Genomic DNA, 20,315 nt, shown 5'->3' with positions numbered 1-20,315 from the left:
CCTCGCAGTCTGGACGTGGGCTTAGCCCCTGCGTGCTGGAAATGCCCTTCCATGCCGGGAGTCTGAATTTCTGACTGTGCCTGAGAGTTTCCTAAGACACCCTCAAGCTTCTCCAAAAGGGGTCTTCGGAGCTGATGGCGACCCAGAGGTCTCCTGGTCACCTGCATGTCCTGTGCCGGCTTGGGCATTGCCTGATGGTCCTTGGTCTCCAGGGCTGGACGCTGGGCGTCCATTTGGCCCCTGGTGGTCCGTGTGTGGCCTGTGCTGCCAGCGCACCTTGCTCTGTGCTGTGGTGGGGAGGGGGGTCTCCACGTGTGCCACTCCCAGGAAGGACAAGACCCTCCCTCATATGGCCCCCCGAGCCCTGGGCTGCCTGGAACGCACTTGCTGTCCCTCCCTACAGTTTGAGGAGCTGGTCTACCTGTGGATGGAGCGCCAGAAGTCAGGAGGGAACTACAGCCGCCACCGGGCCCAGACGGAGAAGCACGTGATCTTGTGTGTCAGCTCTCTCAAGATCGACCTACTCATGGACTTCCTGAATGAGTTCTATGCTCACCCGCGGCTCCAGGTGAGGCACCCTGGGTGCTGCCTCGGTTTCCCCACCCATGCGGGGAGGGGGTCTCCGAGGCCGCACCATGGGCAGGCCCACCTTGCTCTCCTGTCACCCACACCGTCCCGGGAGGTCTGGGGGTCCTGACACGTGACCGGACTGACCCGGGCCCACCTGCAGGACTACTATGTGGTCATCCTGTGTCCCACCGAGATGGACATCCAGGTCCGCAGGGTCCTGCAGATCCCCCTGTGGTCCCAGCGGGTCATCTACCTCCAGGGCTCTGCGCTCAAGGACCAGGACCTCATGCGAGCCAAGTGAGCGGCAGCCCGGGGGTGAGGGTGTGGCCCTAAGCCTGTCTGAGTGGGGGCCCAGGGTGGGGCAGGGGGGTCGGCTGGTGTGCAACAGGGCCATCAGGGATGGGCCATCGGAGACGGGCCATCGGGGACCGGCCATCGAGGACTGGCAGCAGCTCCAGCTCTGTGCCCGCCGCCCGCCCAGGCCAGCCAGGCCCCACGCTGGCCTCACCTGGGAGCGCCTGCCCTCCTGTGCCCCAGGGTCAGGCTGCCAGAACTCCCACCCCCACAGCTCTGGCGTCTGGGGGACGCTGCCATATTTCAGGAGTAGCTGGAGCTGGAGCCAAGGTGGGAAGACGCGGGCTGTGGGCAAGGTTTCTTTTAAAGACAAATTAACAGAGTGACTTGAGGCAAGGAGACTAAGTTAGATGGAACTTTCCAGAATGTGCCAGGAGAGTCCCACTCATCACATCTTCGTGCCAGGAACCTCTGCTCATCCTTTGTGATGGAATGTGGGTTGTCGGGGCCAAGGGGAAGCAGGAGACCAGATGCCTGGGGCGCCCACCTGCCCACCTCCTGAGCCCTGGGTCCCACTGTCCACCTATAAAATTCTCAGGGAGTAGGCCAGCACAGAGGTGGCAGTGGCCAGCAGCCTGAGAGAGGCAGGGGCCTGGCAGGGACAAGCAATAAGCCAGGGTGGGTGGGGCACTGAGTGACATGGTGGGGAGACCAGGCCTCCCTGCCCTGGGGCGTGAGCAGTCCCTCAATGCCCCTGCTGCAGCCAGCGGCTCTCAGGTAGGAAAGGAGACCAGAACTGGTCATCCAGGTCCCCAGACCTTGGGAAGGACAGGACAGCAAGCGGGCAAAGTCCGGCATCTTCACCACCAAGCACTGCCCACCCCACTCTGGCCCCAGCCCAGCCCTGGCTTAATGGGGTCTTAGAGGGTGGGCTCCCTGTGACTGGTCAGTGCCCTGACACCAAGTCGTCAGCCCAGAGGGAGGTGGGGTCTCGACAGGGCCCACCCCCTTCAGCCTCTGCCCCAGAGTCCCTGACACTGTCTGAGACAGGAGCGCGGACGGTCCAGGCAGCGCTCAGACCTGGTGCTTTGCAGGATGGACAATGGGGAGGCCTGCTTTATCCTCAGCAGCCGCAATGAGGTGGATCGCACAGCGGCGGTGAGTGCCGGCCCCCCAGCCCTGGGGCGGGAGCTGGACGACACCTGAGGGCAGAGCCCCTCCCCTCAGCCTGCTGCCACCCTTAGAGCTGACCGGCCACCCCCCGCTGCTCCCAGGACCACCAGACCATCCTGCGTGCCTGGGCTGTGAAGGACTTTGCGCCCAACTGCCCCCTCTACGTCCAGATTCTCAAGCCCGAGAACAAGTTCCACGTCAAGTTTGCAGGTAGGTTGGGGGCTGAGGGTATGCACGCAGGTGACTGTGCATCTTGGCAGGTGGGGGGTTCGTGAGGGCTGGAGCCCCCCAGAGCCTGCCAGGGCCTAGCGGGGGCACGGCTAAGCGTGCTCAGCAAGGCGTGGGGGGCAGTGGGGCCCTGCAGGTCTCGCCGCGTGAGAGGACCGTCCTGTACCCAGGGCCCAGGATCGGTGGTGCGTCCGAGGGGCATCTCGGAGGGCACGTTCCCGCTGGGTCCCCCGGGGGCAGGGCAGCATGCAGCACGCAGCCCTGGAGCCCTCACCATGCGGGAGTCAAGCACAGCAGGGCTGGGGCGGGCAAGGGGGCGCCCCAGGGAGGGCAGCGTCCGCATGTACGGATGCTGCTCAGGCAATGAAGTGTACCACATGCGCATGGGTGACAGCGGGCAAGGGGGCACCCCAGGGAGGGCAGGAGGCCTCTGCTGTGGGGGCAGCGGGGGCCGGGGCGGCAACCTGGCCCCTCCTGCCGCAGACCACGTGGTGTGTGAGGAGGAGTGCAAGTACGCCATGCTGGCTCTCAACTGCATCTGTCCTGCCACGTCCACGCTCATCACACTGCTGGTGCACACATCCCGCGGCCAGTGAGTGTGGGGGCGGGGGGATGTGGGAGGGGCGGGGCAGGGAGCGGCCAGGGGGCTGCTGGGCATCACAGGCAGGGCGGGGACGGGGTGATGGGACAGCCCTGGATTGCTGGGGGGAAGGTGCGTTTGGTTCACCCGAGGCACCACTGGAGGTTCCCCAGGGACCAGGTGGGGGGCCCCTCATGCAGGTCCTCAACTCCTGGGGGGGCCCAGGCAGGGGTGCAAGACGCGGGCCTGGAGCTCCCAGGAGAACCCACAGGCCACCAAGGTCAGACTCAGCCCCAAAACACGTGGGCACCCCCTACAAGTCAGACCATTGTGTTTATAGCTTTTAAAACCTGCTCGGGTGACCCCTCAGGCCTCCCCCTTGCCCAGGTTTAGCCATGCAGGGAGGGGTCAGAGCTGGCCTTGGGGCCTCCACCCACAGCCCGCAGCTGACCCGGGGAGGGGTGGGGGCCCTTGGCAGCCCCTATGGAGCAGGAGGGTGGGCCTGCCTAGGTGACACCCACCTGCCTGGCCCCAGGGAAGGCCAAGAGTCCCCAGAGCAGTGGCAGCGCATGTACGGACGCTGCTCAGGCAATGAAGTGTACCACGTGCGCATGGGTGACAGCAAGTTCTTCCGCGAGTACGAGGGCAAGAGCTTCACCTACGCCGCCTTCCATGCGCACAAGAAGTACGCACTCCGGTGGTGGGGGGCGGGCAGGGGCCTGGGGTGCCCTGGGGGCTGGGGGCTCTGGCATCCTGATGGTCAGCCCGTGCCCTGTGGCACCATCCGCCCGACCCACTTGAGCCGCCCCCACCCCACCCCACCCCACCCACCCAGGTACGGCGTGTGCCTCATCGGGCTGAAGCGGGAGGACAACAAGAGCATCCTGCTGAACCCTGGGCCCCGGCACATCCTGGCCGCCTCGGACACCTGCTTCTATATCAACATCACCAAGGAGGAGAACTCAGCCTTCATCTTCAAGCAGGAGGAGAAGCAGAAGAGGAAGGGCCTCTCCGGGCAGGGCCTATACGACGGCTCCTCCCGCCTGCCTATGCACAGCATCGTCGCCTCCATGGGTGAGGCCCCGGGTCCCTGGTTGCCCATCTGTCCCACAAGGCTGTCCCCACCTTCCTGCAGGGCCCTCGTCGGCATGGGCAACGCCAGTGAGCGGGGAGGCTGGCCTGTTCCCGGGGTCCCCCCTCTGCTCTGGGGGCCAGTCGCCCCCTGGAGAGCCTTGAGAGGGGCTGCCTTCCAAGCCCAGCCGCTCTGTTCCAGGGACAGTGGCCATGGACCTCCAGAACACGGAGTGCCGGCCAGCACAGGGCGGCGGGGGCGGTGGAGGCGGCAAGCTAACGCTGCCCACAGAGAACGGCTCAGGCAGCCGGCGGCCCAGCATTGCGCCTGTTCTGGAGCTGGCCGATAGCTCAGCCCTGCTGCCCTGCGACCTGCTGAGTGACCAGTCAGAGGATGAGATGACGCCATCGGATGATGAGGGGCTGTCTGTGGTGGAGTAAGTGCCGTGTGCAGGGACAGAAGCTTTCTTACGGGGCGGTGCTGGGGGCTGCGGCCAGCATGTGTGGAGGGAAGTGTCCCCATGGGCCGAGTTGGGACTTCATGGGAGGCCGTGTTGGCAGATGGACCCTTGTGGGGAGGGACTCTGCACAGTGTGAAAGCCTAGCTGTGCCGCCTGTCCCCCTCCCCCGTTCCTCCTGAGCCCTGGGCAGCTACACCTCCATACCAGGCCTGCTCCGCGGAGGTGGTGGTGCTGAGCATCGTCCGTCCATGCAGGTCACAGGGAGGGGGGCCTCAGTGAGGCGCCTGGAGGCCCCTGGGCCATCCTGAGCCATCTCCTGCCCTGGCCTTGGGGCCAGGACTTCCTGCTGCCCCATCCTCAGCTACTTGGCCTGGGCCTGGACAGACAGACAGCGCCCTGACTGCAGGGCCACAGCCAGGTGCCAGGGCTGCCCCAGCGAGGCTGTGGCCACTGCCCCTCTGCCCCTGGCCTCTGGCTCCTCGATGGAGCGAATGTGCCTTAAAGATGGACTGGACCAGCTCTGAGATCCAGGAGGGTGCCCAGGGCTGCTGGACACCAGGGGCAGGTGGCGTGGCTGGCCACTGAGGCCGTGTCCCTTAAGCCAGCTGCAGACAGAACAGATCCGCTCCTGCTGCTGGGGGTCTGGCTGTGGCAGGTGCCGCCCCCGTGTGGTGTGTACTGGGTGCTGCTGGGGAGCCCAGCCCAGGGCATCCAGCACAGAGAGGCCGAGGGCCAGCATCTGGCCACAGCTGGGGTGCTGAGGGCCTCGGGGAGGGCACGACTGGCCATCAGAGTCCCGTTAGGTCATGCCCACGATTCCAGGCCCTGTGTAAGCTCATACGTGTGTCCATGTGTATGCGTGTGCATGTGCAGGATGCCTGGATTCTCACCTTGGGCCCCAGGGAAAAGGCTGTGGTCCTCCCCCCACACGCAGCCCCCAGAGCAGGGCCCAAGCCACGGGGTCTAGTGCTTCCATGTGGCCCCCAGGGATGGCCCTGCTGTGCTGTGGGGCCTGGGGCAGGGTGGCCAGGCCGGGGTGGCCGGGGCCAGGGCAGGGGGCTAAGTTGTAGCTGGAGCCCCCTGTCTCTCGTGCCAGGTACGTGAAGGGCTACCCCCCCAACTCGCCCTACATCGGCAGCTCCCCTACCCTATGCCACCTGCTGCCTGTGAAGGCGCCCTTCTGCTGCCTGCGGCTGGACAAGGTGGGTGGACCCACTGCGCTCTGTGTGACTTTGTGTTTTGAGGGAATTGCAAACTTATGGAAAAAAGTTGCAAGAGGAGAAGGAGATCCTGACCTTTGTCCAGATGTGTGCATTTGCTCCCGTCCTCCACAGATGTGGGGCCACCTGAGAGCAGGGATGTCCCTCAGCTCCCCTGCAGGTCCCTGGCCGCCTGGAGCGCACCCCTCGTCCCACAGGCCTCATGTCCTCCACCGCAGTGCGTTCCCCCCTTCGCTGCGCCCTGCCGTCGTCCTCATCTCACTTGGCTTGGGCGTTCAGAGGCGTGGGCCGTGGTTTGGTGGCACTGCCCTCGGGTGGGGGGGGTCTGCGAGAAGACCTTTCTCGTGAAGAAGAAGGTCTTTCTCGTGAGAAGACCCCGCATGTGCACCCCGGGGCCCAGTGTCCAAAGGTGACACGTGTGCTTGGGGGCATGACACATCCCCAGGGGCGCCAATGTTGAGCGTGTGGGACAAGTGGTCACCCGGGTCCCTCCATTTTCGCCTTTGTGGAGAGTGAGTCACTGGTGGGAAGGTGCGTAGAGATGCGGTCACTGAGCTGCCCGTCGCCTGGTGTCTCTTGTCCAATTAGCTTTGCCAGTGTGCTGCTGTGGGCAGCACCTCCCCTTCCACTGGGCCTCGAGAAGCCTCTCCTCACCCGCCGGCGGGGCCGCAGGGAGAGGCTCCCCCAAGGGACTTTTAGTATAGAGGAGCCCCTCTCAGCTCACCCCTTCTCCCAACCGAACTGCAATGCTCTCTTCTTCCCAATTAACCCTGGTTTTGCTGGTAAAGGAACACAGTTATATTTGCAACTAAGGGCTGCCTCGGCCTCCCGCCTCCCCGCAGGGCTGCAAGCACAACAGCTACGAGGACGCCAAGGCCTATGGCTTCAAGAACAAGCTGATCATCGTCTCTGCGGAGACGGCGGGCAACGGGCTGTACAACTTCATCGTCCCGCTGCGCGCCTACTATAGATCCCGCAAGGAGCTCAACCCCATCGTGCTGCTGCTGGACAACAAGTGAGGCCGCCTGCCTGCAGATGCCCAGCCCCTCCCCTGCTGCCCCTGGGCCTCTGGTCCTGGGGAGCACCCCCTCTTCCTCCTTCTGCCCCTGCCTACTGCAAGCCCCAAGGGGGCCAACGCCTGCCCCCAGCATCTCTGCCCCTGGAGCCCAGGGTCTGACCTGGGCAAGTCCCCCGGCCCTGGGGCCTTGGTCTTCCCTTGGGTGAGATAAAGATCAGCCCCCTCCCCGTCTCTAAAGACCCCCCAGGCCTGACGATCCATGGGCCTGGGGTCCCCTGCTCACCCGGAGCAGGACCCAAGCTGGGTGTGGGGGGCAAGCGGCCGAGCAGGACAGGCACCCCCAGGACCTGCCCTCCCCACAGGCCTGACCACCACTTCCTGGAGGCCATCTGCTGCTTCCCCATGGTCTACTACATGGAGGGCTCCGTGGACAAGTAAGATGCTGCACCACCTTGCCGTGTCCTCACCATGTCCCTGCACAGCCCAGAGTGGAGTGGGGGCATCAGCCTATTCCTCGGCGCCTCCTCTCCCATCCTCTCCCCTCCTCTCTTGTCCCTCCTCCAGTCTCCCGCTCCCCAGGTGTGGGGAGGTCAGGTGGTTGCAGACCACCCCCCATGGAGGGGGAGGGAGGGCAAAGTGCACCTAAAGGAAGCTCCCAGGACCCCCAGCCTGGCCCTGATCCACCACCCCTGGCCACACGCTCTCCCCCAGCCTGGACAGCCTGCTGCAGTGTGGCATCATCTACGCGGACAACCTGGTGGTGGTAGACAAGGAGAGCACCATGAGCGCAGAGGAGGACTACATGGCTGACGCCAAGACCATTGTCAATGTGCAGACCATGTTCCGGTGAGAGGCCGCGGGCTCACAGCCAGGGCTGGTCCTGGGCCAGCCCTCCAGCCATCAGGGAGCCCACCCCACAGCTGCAGCTGTGCCAGGGGACCCCGCCCTGGACCCCTCCTCCCCCATCCATGACCAGGGGGCCCCGCCCTGACCCCCTCCCCACCCGTGACCGGGGGACCTCTCCTGAACACCTCCCCCACCTGTGACCAGGGGACCCCCCCCCCGCCAAACCTCCTCCCTCAGGCTGTTCCCCAGCTTAAGCATCACCACGGAGCTCACCCACCCTTCCAACATGCGCTTCATGCAGTTCCGAGCCAAGGACAGCTACTCTCTGGCTCTTTCCAAGCTGGAAAAGGTGAGCAGCCCTATCTTCCCTCCCCCTGCCCCACCTGAGCTATCAGGATGCAGAGCCTGGGGGTGGGCAGGGGGCTCTGCGGGCACAGGGGCCATGGGCGGCCCAGGCACCTGCTCTCTGGCCAGAGGGCATAAGAGATGGGGACTCAGCTCCTGTGTGAGGCTCCTGTGTCACCCAGGCCAGGGGCAGACATGGCCCCCTTAAAGCAGGGTCCAGACCTGGCTGTGCCCGGGGCCAAGGCTGCTGTCGAGTCCATAACAACCAGCACAGGGGACGCTGAAGACGCCCAAATGGAAACACAACTGGCCTCAGGCCAGGTGCTCACAAAGAACAGGGTTAGAGAGGAAGTCTCCTCGGGTCACACGGTGGAGCCAGGGCAGGGTGAGGTCCACTGTCGGTTCTTGGGGCCCTGATGAGGGCATCAGCGGGTGTCGGTGTGGAGCTCCGGGGCACAGGGACTGGCCAACAGGGATGCGGGTCCCGGCGATATTTCCCCCACTTGGGTACCAGCACTAGCACCACACAGCAAGGGACAGGCCACGCGCTAGGGCGAGACCAGGGAGCAGAGGGCACTCACCGTGAGCCCCGCGCTCCCGGGCCTGGGCTGGCCCCACAGCCGCCCTCTGCCTCAGCCGGGCCACCAACACTGAGCTTCACCCTGAACCCAGGTGGACAGCACAGGTGCCTCCCACCTGGTGGCCGACCAAGGGGCCCCCAGGGACCTGGCACTCTGCATGCCGGAGGGGCAGGTGGAAGCTGGGCAGGTGGCCTCAGGCCCTTGGAGGACACAGGGGCTCCTGGCTCGGCACAGTGGCCAGAGGGACCTGGGTTGCCCGTCCCACCCAGGCCCTCCCTGGAGTGTGTCCTGCTAGGCCCCCAGGGCTGGTTCTGGTCCCGAGGCCATTGGCCACCTGTGGGCCGAGCGTCTGTCTACTGGAATGACCGGAAGGTGGATGTTGGCCTCAGCAGCCCCAGCGTGCCCAGATTCTGTCCAAACGCTGGGGCTGCTGCCCGGGATCTGAGGAAGATGCTCTGGTCCCACCGGAGCAAGGACGGGGTGGCTGGCACAGCATCAGGCTCTAGGCTGGGGGTCTGGCCCTCACACGCCACCCCTCCGAGGCCTCACGCACTGCCTGTTCCAGGACACTGGCTTCCAGGCGGTCAGGCCTGCTTCTGCTGGCAGGTGTACCCCTGCCTCGCTCAGGATGTGGGCCCCATCGTGTGGCTTCGTGCTCTGGGCCTGGCTGCCAGCGTGTGTGACTACAGCTCTGGCTCCTCCTGACTGATGTGGGCCAGGGCCCCCCACTGTGGGTCCCCTGCCCTCCGGGCACAGCCTGCCTCCTGATGGCTCAGACAGACGACCAGGGAGCGGCGTCTCCCCACGGGAGCAGCAAGACTAGCTGGGCTCATGTCTTTAAAGAATTAACGGCGGCAGCTTATTTTTATTTTTATAAGAGCATGTGTGTCTTCTGCTTCAAGGAACATTGAGATGACAACCAAGTTTTTGGAAAGGCACTCCAGGGGTCTCCTGGGCACAGCAGGGGGACGGCCAGGGAGGCGGGACCCAGCTGTACGGAACCCCTTCCGCCCACGGGAGCAGCTTGTCCACGCCAGGCCCGCCCTGCTCACAGCCTTGAGTCCCTCTTGTGCCAGCCACAGAATTGGCTGCACGAACACGCAGGCCCCGTGCCAGAAAGGCCAGGGACGTGCTGTTAAAGGCGCAAAGCCCGGCACCTCCCCTGCCACCTCTGAGATCCCGCGTGCTCCTCCGATGGCACCGCTGGTGAGGATGCAGGTGTCGCCGTGCACCTGTGTGAGGCTGCTCTCGGGCCTGGGCCTGCAGAGCCACATGGTGTGTGTCGTGCCAGATGCATCTCGCTTCCCCGGACAGGGCAACGCTGCCAGAACCTGCTCCACAGCATCGTACCCCGATGCCCACACCCTGTGCCCCCTGCCGTCAGTGGGCTGGGGAGGTCACACGGGCGAGAAAGGCCCTTGAGCTCCTGGGTCTCCTGTGTCCATTGCCCCGCCTTCTGCCTTTGCAGTGAGTCTGGTCCCCATGGGAAGGGGACTGTGGGCTGATGAATCTTGGTGACAGGGTTGGTACCATGGTCCCAACTAGAGGTTGGTCATGGTCTAGACAGAGCACCGTGTGTGGCTGAGGGACCCTATAGACAGGGATGGTCCTGCGTTGTCAAGTGCACCTGACGTCCTCACTGGGGACCTGACAGGAGGGAGGTGGAGGGTCAGTGTTGGCAGACGCGCTGCCGGCTGTGGGGTCAGAGGGAAGGGCTGCAAGCTGAGGGACACCGTCAGCTTCTAGAAACGAAAACAGGAGAGGACTGTCCCCTGGAGCCACCAGGAGGAGCACAGCCCGCTGACCCCTGCATGCCACCCCATGAAGTGCACTTTGGACTTGGACTTGTGGAGCTGTGAGGTTGGATCTGTGCCCAGCTGGAAGCTGTAGTGACTTGTTTCTGCAGCCGCGGAGCCTCCTTCGGTGGGTCCTGGAGCGCTGTGCTCACGGAGCATCGTGGGCACCACGGAGGAGGAGCAGGGATGCAGGAGCAGCGCACTCCAATGATTTCTGCACATCCCCGCTCCACTGTCCCACCCGACTTCACTTAAACACACAAGCTTGGGGATAAAATTACTAAGATTATTTTGAATCTTGAGAAGCCAGAAGCAGAGCATCAGAGCACATGTGGGCCCCTGGGATGTGCAGGTCACACACCATGGGGGGCGGGCCCTGGTCCCTCCTGCTGAGCTCTGGCCTCCAGGGCATCTTGAGGGGGAACACACAGCTGGATGCTGGTGCCTGAGGTCGGCCCGTGCCGGTGCCCAAGGTCGGGTGCTGGTGCCCGAGGTCAGCCCGTGCTGGTGCCCGAGGTCGGGTGCCGGTGCCTGAGGTTGGCCCATGCCAGTGCCCGAGGTCGGGTGCTGGTGCCTGAGGTCAGGTGCTGGTGCCTGAGGTTGGCCTGTGCTGGTGGGCACTCAGCCTGCACCGGCATGCCCCCCAGCCACCTGCCCTGAGCCACTGTGGTGCAGGCACCAGCCTGAGGCCCCCCCTTCCTGCAGAGGGAACGAGAGAATGGCTCCAACCTGGCTTTCATGTTCCGCCTGCCATTCGCTGCAGGCCGCGTCTTCAGCATCAGCATGTTGGACACGCTGCTTTACCAGGTCAGCAGGGTCAGGGGCCGAGGGGGCGCCCAGTGGGAGCCCCAGCCTCCTCTCCATCCCCAGCCAACCAAGCCCAGTTCCAAGCGTCCGTCCTGGGTCCTAGCCGAGCAGCACATGCTCGCCCCTGGCGTCCCCCACAGTCCTACTCTCGGCAGCCCCTGGGTTTCCAATCCCTTCTGACCAAACACACGGCCAAGTGAACTACTGAAGCTGGCCAAGGCTTCCCAGTGGGAGGCTGTGGGCACCTGGCAGGCATGTGAGGGGCACGGCCTGTCCCCGGGTGCCCCCACCTCACCACAGCCTCCCTCTCCGACCAGTCCTTTGTGAAGGACTACATGATCTCCATCACCAGGCTGCTGCTGGGCCTCGACACCACGCCAGGCTCCGGCTACCTCTGCGCTGTGAGTGGACGGGGCCGGGTGGGCAGGCAGGCAGGTGGGTGGTCCTCAGGGCTTCCCCGGGGCTCTCCAGCTCAGGGCCCCACTCATTCTAGATGAAAGTCACTGAGGAAGATCTGTGGATCCGCACGTACGGCCGCCTCTTCCAGAAGCTGTGCTCCTCCAGCGCCGAGATCCCCATCGGCATCTATAGGACCGAGTGCCACGTCTTCTCCACGTCAGAGGTTCGAGGTGGGGCAGGGTGCTCCTTACATGGGGGCTTGCGCTGAAGCTGCCCATATGCTGCCACCGCCATGTGCAATTGTGGGGTCCTGGCCTTTGCTGTCTGGCCAGCCTGGGGTCAGGGTCATGTGTCCCCCGCATGTGGTTGGATGGCTGTGACCCTCAGGTGGGGCTGGGGTGCTCGAGGACGAGCCGGAGCCACTGTGGGCAGCCTGCCACGCTGGTCCCGAGCCCACGAGGGGCTCAGCAGTGTCCAGGGCTGGGGGCTGGGGCAGAGGCGCCCACAGCACCCAGGAACCTCTGGTCTATTTTGCAGCCCCATGACCTCAGAGCCCAGGTGAGTGGCCCCCTGAGCCTCACATGAAGCCGTGCTGATGCGTGGTGTCCTGGCTGTGCTCCCCCACCCCAAGCCTGGGGGTTGTGGGCCCTGGGCAACAGCCGGATCAGGGAGCATGTCCCCAGGATGGTTGGCCGTGGCGCAGCTCAGAGAGGTCCCATCGTGGCAGGCGGCCTCCTCCCTGCCGGCCTGGACCTACCTCCATACCTTAGCCCCTCAGGGGAGCTGCCCGGGTGGGGGTCCCCACTGGCACTCCCCATTCTACCACACTGCCTGTCCCTGCCCTCCTGCTCTGCGCAAAGGGGAGTCAGAGGCACATGGGGTGGCCGTCCGTGGTGGGTGGAAGGAAGCAGCCCCGTCCACGGGGATAGACCTGGGGGGCCGGCGGCTCAGGAGAAAAGCGTGGAGCTGGCACCCCCGCTGGCCAGGGACGGCAGGCACTCATGCCTCCGGGGCCCCGGGTGCCATCCCCATCATCCCCCCAACTCGGCCAGTCCCAGATCTCCGTGAGCGTGGAGGACTGCCAGGACACGCAGGAAGTGACCGGGCCCTGGGGCGCACGAGCGGGTGCTGGTGGCAGCACCCACAGCCGGCACGGGGTCGGTGCAGACCCTGCTGAGCACCCACTGCTGCGGCGCAAGAGCCTGCACTGGGCTCGGAAGCTGAGCCGCAAGGGCCCCAAGGCCGCGGGGAAGGCGGCAGCGGCCGAGTGGGCCAGCCAGCAGCGGCTCAGCCTGTGCCGACGCTCCGAGCGGCAGGAGCTCTCCGAGCTGGTCAAGAACCGCATGAAGCACCTGGGGCTGCCCACCACTGGCTACGGTAAGCGCCCGGGCACCGCGGGGCCCCCACGAGGCCCGCTGGAGCCCCCAGGCCTGGCTCTGAGCCCTGGCCTCAGCGCTCTGGGCCTCGGTCTCCTCATCCGAGGCTCAACAGCTGCAGAGAGCCCAAGCCCGGCCTGCGGGACCCCAGGAAGCGGTGACGGGGGGCCGGGCCGGGCGCAGTCCTTGCTCGGGGACAGGTTAGCCACCTGGTCAGAAGCACCGGGCGCTGAGTCCTGGCGGAGAGCAGGACGGTGGCGGGAGACCCGATGGCCCGCCGCCACCCCTCCTGGCCTTCCCAGCCGCTGGGGCCTGTGGGGCGCGTCGGGGGGCTGGACCAGGGCTGGGACTCGCCTCCATCTATCGTGTCGGGCCCACAGTTGCCCCCGAGACACAGCCGCCTGCCTCGGCAGTGACCGCTAGGTGTCGGGTCCTGTCGGCAGCCCCATGTCTGGGGAGCTTATCTGGGAAAGTTCCCAAGCTCAGCCGAGAGGTGCTGCCTCCGTCGGCCGAGGGGCACCCAGGGTCCCCGCCGGGGTCCCCACTGCTGCCCGTCCGCACCCACACGCCGGGCTGGTCGAGCCTCCATGGCCGTTGGGCTCGTCTCGGGGCCTCTGCCTGCCGCTCTCCCCGCCCTGCTTCCTGTGTGGCCCAGGTCAGGGGCCCTGGTGCCCCCCCTAGGGTGGGACGGCAGGCTGGAGTCTGAGGGCCAGGCGACTCCCGCCCGCCAGGCCAGGCTGCACGGTTCACCTCAGTCTCGCTCAGCGCCCCCTGCCCCTTGGTGCTGTCCCCCCTTTCAGGGATGATGGGGGAGCAGATGCCAGGACTCCGGGGGTGTGCGCGGCCCCTCGGCGGGGAGCAGCAGATAGCAGTACTGGGCCGCGACCCCAGGGCTGCGCCCCTCCCACGTGCCCCCCGCCTTCCCCAGAGTTTGGCAGGGGGGAACCCACTTTGCTGCAGACCAACTCGCTTCCCTGGCGGCTGGCGCTGGCTGCCATCTGTCCCCGTGTGGATGGCCTTCGGGTGCCGCTGGCTGGCCCACCCCCACCGCCCTGCCGGCCGCCACGCTGCTTGCTGACCTGTCTCTCTCTCTGTCTCTGTCTGTCCCTCTGTGTTCCGTAGAGGATGTAGCAAATTTAACAGCCAGTGATGTCATGAATCGGGTAAACCTGGGATATTTGCAAGGTAATTCTGCTCCAGCGGACGTCAGCTGCCACACGAGGGGACAAGCCAGCCCGTGGCCAGCGGGCAGCCTAGTAGTGCCCAGGCAGGCAGGCAGGCAGACAGGAGCGGAGACAGGACAGGGTCCCCACAGGCAGGGCTCCACGCTCCTGGACCCCCCCTCCCGCCACGCAGGGACCCTGACCCCCTCCTCTGCGTCTGCAGAGGGCGGGACTGACCCTGGGGAAGGTGAAGTCCATGCCGACACCCCGACGTCACTGTGTGCTCCAGGGCTCCCCAGTGCTTTGACCCCCCTGGGTTCTGAGGCCAAGCCCCACTGTCCATGTGTCGGCCCTGACCCCACCACGGCTGGCCTGAGATCCCGGGGACCCTGAACTCACCCAGACCAAGGGAGGCACCCAGACAGCTGGTGCCAAGCCTGGGTCTCCTCACACGCACTCGGAGTGCGGTGAGGCTGGGCCAGCACCTCGGGAACCGGGGTTTGCTCTCCCCTGGGCCGAGTCAGGTAGACCCTTGTTGTCCATTCCCCAGTGGGACTTCGAGAGGGACAGTCCATCCTCTTTGCCTGAGACAAAGCCTGTCCATGCCCCCAGGTCTGCCCCAAGACCCCCGAGGAGTCAGTCCAGGCCACAGGCCCTGCTGTCAGGACTCCTTCCTTCCCTGGGACTCCAAGCTCATGTCCAGGCGCCTGGAGTGGCTCCCCTAACCCCTGTCCAGGGCTGACCCCAAAGGGGCTGGTCCTTGTGGGCTGGAAGACAGGTCGGGCCCAGTAGGGAGAACTGTCAGGGTGCTGTCAGGGGCTGGCCCAGCGGGGCCCGAGCCCATAAGCATAGGCATCTCCTTAACCTGGAACCGTGATGGCGTTCATGGGCGAGCCCCGGGGCCACATGGGTCCACGTCTAGCAGCTTCCATGAACAGGTCGCCCCCTGTACCCAGCCGCATTCGTGCCTCCCGACGAGGCTCCCAGGCCAGGGTGGCCTCACCTGCAGGGTCAGCAGAACTCAGTGGTGTTTCCTGAGGGTCCCCCCACGTGTGGACATTGAGCAGTACCTGGGGTGGGATGCAAAACCAGAGCACAGGGAGCCCTGTGAGCCAGGCCCCCGGGAGGGCATCATCTGGTGGATGGCCCTCTGCTGCCACTGTGCACCCTCTCCCCACGCTCGCTGCCAGCCTCGAGGTGGTCAGGTGGTCAGGCATGGGGCTGGGGGTCAGGAGCCAGGGGACGGGGCGAGGGAAGCACTGGTCTGTGGGATGGAGGCCGGGGAAGGCCAGAGTAGCAGGGGGTGGGGGCAGAGGAGGGTGACACCTCCCTCGGTCATTGGCCAGGACAGCTGCCATCAGCCCCCTCCCCAACCCGAGCTCAGTCGTCCCAGTGTAGCTGACCCGCCTTGGAGAACCCAGGGTCAGGGGCTAGTGACCCAGCACCTGCCAGCTCCTGGCACGACCACTGGGTCCCCACCCCACGCACCCCCCTCGCAGCCCAGACCCCCAGACACACAAACCGGGCCTGGCTCCGTGCGGCCCCAGGCTCTGCTGGTCATCACCTCACGGAGGAACAGGGTCCAGGCTGGGTGGAGATGGCCCCGCGAGGCAGGGCCAGCAAGTGGGGATGGGCGCCCAGCTCGGGCTACCTGGCAGCGGAGGGGGGCCCGTGGGCACTGGGAGGGCAGCCAGTGGCTCCAGCCCCAACACCAGCCTCTCCAGTTTCTGTTTCCCAACCCCGTGCATGTGCCTGCATGGCCGTCCCGCTGATGCCCGCAGTGAGTCTCCAGGAGCCGCCTCCCCCTCCACCTGGCACCCTGCATGCTCCCTGAATCACCCCCGAAGATGCACCCGGGCCCAGGGCTGGGAGCTGTGCACTCCCCACACAGCCACCCTGCTCTGAGGCTGGCAGCTTCCACCCCAGGGCCCCTGATGCGGGTCGTGGGAAAGGAGCAGAGGGAGCCGCAGTCGCCGAGCAGAGTGAGTCAGTCTCCAGCTGACCCTTGAGTGGACACAGGCTGGCCAGGGTCCCTGCCTGCCCAGGAAGCTGCAAGGCTCAGACTCAGCCTCAAACTTCCTCGGCTTGGAGCCCAGACACAGCCCCAGCCAAGCTGGCCAACTGGCCGCTTCTCCTGCTTCCCAGGGAATCCCTTCCTTGGGGGCCTGGCCGGTGCAGAGAGGACAAGACCCGGGGCGTGGGCCACCAGGGCCAGACCCTGCTGGAGGGCCATCCCCTCGATGGCCGCCCTGGGTCAGAAGGTGCCTTAGTACAGCCACGTGGGTTCTCTGAGGTCACAGGCCGTCGTGGTCCCAGAACGCATTCCCCTCACGCTGGGCCGCATCCCCACAGCCACCCGTGAGCCGGACACTAGGCTGGCCCCGCGCGCACCGAGGGGCCCATCTGTGGGGAGGGGCCTGGGGGACCCTGCGTGCTGATGCTGCAGGAGCAGGTGTGGGGAAAGAGGACGTGCATCCAAAGCAGACGCAAGCGAAGGGTGAGGGTGGCTCGCCCGGCCCGGGGGTGGGGGTGCAGGGCAACGAGCAGGTTGGCTGGGTCAGGTGTGTGCAGGCGGCAGGTGTGCTCCATGCCTCTGCTTGGGGCCACCACGTGGGAGCTGCTGGCTGCGCAGGTGTGGGTGCAGCCAACGCTGCTGCCCCTCATGGCCAACCCTTGCCTGGGCCCTGTCGGGAGGCCCGGAGCCCCCTGGCCCCGCGTAGGGTGGGCAGCGGCTGAGACGTGACCACCTGGGGCCCGTGTCCTTTACAGATGAGATGAACGACCACCAGAACACACTCTCCTACGTTCTCATCAACCCCCCACCCGACACGAGGCTGGAGCCCAACGACATCGTGTGAGTACCTTGTCCCCCGGCCAGCAGACGCCGCGTCCCTGCGCTGGGTGCCCGGCCCGGGGGGAGGGCAGCGTTCAGGGCTCTCATGCTCCCCCCGCAGGTACCTCATTCGCTCTGACCCCCTGGCCCACGTGGCCAGCAGCGCCGAGAGCCGCAAGAGCAGCTGCAGCCACAGGCTGGCCTCCTGCAACCCCGAGACCCGCGACGAGACGCAGCTCTGAGACAGCCCCGGGAGGAGTCCTATCCCCACGTCGGCATGCATCACACTGCATGGAGGGCAGGGTCCCTGCCGCGGCCACGGTGGCCTCACCCATGGGGCTGAGGGAGGAGTGAGCCCCCAGCACCCAGAGAGGCCGGCGGGGTGGCCTTTTTAACCTGTTTTTACGGACCTTGCCACCTGCATCCCCACACGTCGGACCACAACTCGTGACCAGGTCTGGCTGCGGCGGAGGGAGGGGTGCCCACCACGGCTGCCCTGCAGGGGGAGGCTGGGTGCGTGGGGAGGGGAGGGGCCGAGCCCCCGGCAGCCCCACACGCTCCCACACGGCCCTGCATGCTCACCGGCTCACGTGGAGGCCGTGCTCTACGGCCACGTGTGGACACCCGTGGACCTGCTCCAGCCCGGACAGGCCCCAGCTCCCTGCGGTGGGCAGGAGACGGCAGCCGGGAGCACAACGGACATTGGAAGCCAGGGAGGGTCTCCTGGCTCGGCCAGGGTACCCCTACCCGGGGCTGGGCTGCTCGAGGGCCCCCCTGACCTACAGGGGCTCCGGCGACGAAGGACTCTGTGGCTCAGAACAAGAAGACGTCCCCCTGCTGCGGCCTCATGTGAACTGCTGCAGCCCCGCAGGCGTCACAGGGGTGGGGGGGCACGTGTCCACGGCCGCTGGATGCCCGCGCGCACCCGACCGGAAGCATAATGCCCACTGGGTTGCTGGCCCTGGTTCCTGTCTGCGGAGGAAGGACGCAGCACCCGTCACCTGTGACCTGCCCCTGGGCTTCCCTTCGACTGTGGCAGGTGTTGCACGGTCAATGCTGGAACCTTCTATTAAATGGATGCTGTCTGCAGATACAAGGGTCGGTCATGGGGGGTTACCTCTGTGGCCTCGTGCTCTAAGCCTGGGCCCACCCCCGGTCCCCCAAACTCGAGGGTGAGACCCACCTGCTGTGGCCCCTACCCCACCCGACCCTGCAGGGAAGCCCCCACCCGGGGCAATGCTGCAGGCCGGGGCCAGGAGCAGGAAGCAAGCCCTGTGGCCACTGGGCAGCCAGGCAGTGCAGGGTGGGGGCCCCAGGGTGAGCACAGGGACCCCCGGCTCTGCCAGAGTCCAGCACCTGTGTGCTGGGCACCCACCTGCTGGGTAGGGCTGTCACGGGGACAGGCACCGGCACGAGACATCCGTGCTCATTCTGAGGGGTGCTGCTGGTCACGAGCATACCCCAAGAAGCTGGGTGAAGGGGCAGGGTCGACGCAGCCTCCAGAAGGCAGCAGAGAGGCCTGCAGCAGGGAGGGGTGTGCGCCCCACGCCCGGCCTACCGGGACTCCTGCCCACGGTGATCTGCCAGCCCTTGGGGTGGCAGCTTGGGGCCAGCCCAGGCCGAGCGGGGTGTCTGTGGCTCACGGGGTTGTGCCGGTGAGCACTTCCTCCCACACCAGCACCAGCCGTAGGCGCCATCCTGGGTGTTGGGGGTGGCGGGGGGACATGCCCTGCAAAGCTCAAGCTGGGCCCACCCGTGGAAGTAGAGGATGCACCAAAACGCCTCCAAGAGTCCAAGTGACGTGCTGGGAGATGAAACGATACAGAATTGTGTAAAATGCCCTCAAAATAGCAGAAGGCAGGAGGGAGGACACAACAGCAAGGGGCAGGAGCCGGGTGTCTGTAGAAGGAGCTCCCGAGCCCGTGCAGGCTCCCCGGGACCACTGAGGCAGGCGGCCCCCCACATCCCAGGCCTCGTCCTCACCCTGGTGCACACCCTGGGGTGTCCTGTAAGCAGCAGGCCGGGCTGGGCTGCGGGCCTAGGAAGAGGGCTGCTGAATGCCGGATGGGACCTGTGGGGCAGGCCGCACACTGACATCTTGGTCCGGGGCTGGGTGGGGCTAGGGGAGCACCGCTGGCATCCCAGACCCCTGGGGCAGCACCCCCAATGAGGTCAGCAGGAGCTTGGGGACCCCCCCAAACATGGGGTCTCCATCCACTCCCGTTGCAGTCTTCTGTCCCAGGTGTGTGGGCATCTGCCACAGACCCCCCTTGCAGCCCACCTTGGGGTCCTGGGGCGCCCACCCTCCGCCCAGAGCTCCAAGGTGGCCCCAGTGCCTCCTCAGGGCTGTGCTGAGCTCGTGGGACCCCGGGGAAGTGAAGGTGGACAAGAGGCACCAGATCCAGGGCCGTCTTTTCCTTGTCCTTGACCCAGACCAGGATCAGCTCACTGAGCTTTGGGCAAAGTCTCTGGGGACTCGTGCTCAGGGCTGCAGTCCCTTTGCAGACCCACATGGGAGGACGGTGTCGATGACTGGCCACCGCCCCACCTCCAAGTGCCTTAAGCACCTGCAGGTTCCTTACTGGGCCTCTTTCCAACACGCCAGCCTCGCTCCTCCTGACCCGTCTGCACAGTGCGTGTTCTGACACAGCTCGTTACGAGTGGGTCTCGAATCACTGGTCCACACGGAGGCTGTCAACCAGCCACCTCGCTGGACTCCAATACCTGCCGTCTGTCCGTTTTTGCTTTTCTACGAGGGCTTTCACATTTCTGCAAATAATGACTTGGGTTTTCCTTTTCCCTCCTTTTGTTGACCTTAAAAAAAGAAACACCGTTGTGGGGCAGCGGGGGAGCTATTTTAGTGGTAAAATGAGTTTATTTGAGAATAGCAGGGAATTGCAACTCAGGACGGGCAGGGTCAGGCCGCCTCGCCGAGTTTTTGGGGTCCCTCCTCCTCCTCCTGCAGGGCAGGCTCTTCTTGTTGCAACCAAGGGGAGTCCCACGTCACAGCTCGTTTCTCCTCCTCTCACGATGGAGGCTTGGGGGGGGAGGCGGTCCAGGGAAACCCTGGCCAGTCACAGCAGCCGGAGGCAACCAGGCCTCCCTCCTGACCCACATGGAGATCCTTCCTGTTCAACATGGGGTTTGCTGGGGGCCCCCGGCAGGTGGCATCAAATGACACAAGTTGTAACCGCACAATGACGACGTAGGAGCAGGTAGAGAGTGTCAGCGCCTGGTCAGCTTGCGGTGTCCTCTCTCACGCTGTCGCTGTGAGTTGCACCATGACGGTCTCATTCCTGAGTGTGGCGTCCTAATCTTCCAAAAGCGTGACTTCAGCTCGGCTTCTGCAGGAAGTGGACGCAACACCCGGGTCTCGAGCCTCCTCTGTCGGGCTCTGGTGCACAGCTGCGCTGGCTTCACCCACTGGCTCTGCTGGGTTCTGTTAGTTCGTCAACACACTGCATTTCTTCAACTTTTACTATTATTTTAGCCTCCTCGATGAAAGCTCATTTCGTTTTTTCTTCAGTCTTAATTTTTAACAAACGCATATAAGA

At 65.4% G+C, this 20,315-nt stretch overlaps 1 protein-coding gene across 18 annotated transcripts in view; it reads left to right on the top strand.

Moving 5' to 3' along the window:
* Window positions 1-17,857, top strand: part of KCNT1 (potassium sodium-activated channel subfamily T member 1) — a 60,549-nt gene extending 42,692 nt beyond the window's left edge. For 10 of the 18 annotated variants that reach the window (XM_035720569.2, XM_025475748.3, XM_025475747.3 and 7 more), the window contains 21 exons: window positions 404-568; window positions 731-867; window positions 1,959-2,022; window positions 2,139-2,247; window positions 2,749-2,857; window positions 3,381-3,530; window positions 3,681-3,919; window positions 4,119-4,353; window positions 5,474-5,579; window positions 6,440-6,612; window positions 6,978-7,049; window positions 7,327-7,461; window positions 7,699-7,810; window positions 10,889-10,990; window positions 11,308-11,391; window positions 11,484-11,612; window positions 11,927-11,947; window positions 12,442-12,766; window positions 13,888-13,950; window positions 16,698-16,782; window positions 16,883-17,857. In XM_035720569.2, the coding sequence (XP_035576462.1) occupies window positions 404-568; window positions 731-867; window positions 1,959-2,022; window positions 2,139-2,247; window positions 2,749-2,857; window positions 3,381-3,530; window positions 3,681-3,919; window positions 4,119-4,353; window positions 5,474-5,579; window positions 6,440-6,612; window positions 6,978-7,049; window positions 7,327-7,461; window positions 7,699-7,810; window positions 10,889-10,990; window positions 11,308-11,391; window positions 11,484-11,612; window positions 11,927-11,947; window positions 12,442-12,766; window positions 13,888-13,950; window positions 16,698-16,782; window positions 16,883-17,003 (2,736 nt within the window). In that variant the 3' untranslated portion in view covers window positions 17,004-17,857. Of the gene's footprint in view, window positions 1-403; window positions 569-730; window positions 868-1,958; window positions 2,023-2,138; window positions 2,248-2,748; window positions 2,858-3,380; window positions 3,531-3,680; window positions 3,920-4,118; window positions 4,354-5,473; window positions 5,580-6,439; window positions 6,613-6,977; window positions 7,050-7,326; window positions 7,462-7,698; window positions 7,811-10,830; window positions 10,991-11,307; window positions 11,392-11,483; window positions 11,613-11,926; window positions 11,954-12,441; window positions 12,767-13,887; window positions 13,951-16,697; window positions 16,783-16,860 lie in introns of those variants that run through there. The other 8 variants (XM_049114361.1, XM_049114360.1, XM_049114362.1 and 5 more) reach the window with 5 other exon arrangements.
* Window positions 17,858-20,315: the final 2,458 nt, after the last annotated feature.

Source organism: Canis lupus, chromosome 9 (assembly GCF_003254725.2).
Source record: "Canis lupus dingo isolate Sandy chromosome 9, ASM325472v2, whole genome shotgun sequence".
NCBI classification, from domain to species: Eukaryota; Metazoa; Chordata; class Mammalia; order Carnivora; family Canidae; genus Canis; species Canis lupus.
This window is presented reverse-complemented; position numbering and strand designations above follow the sequence as displayed.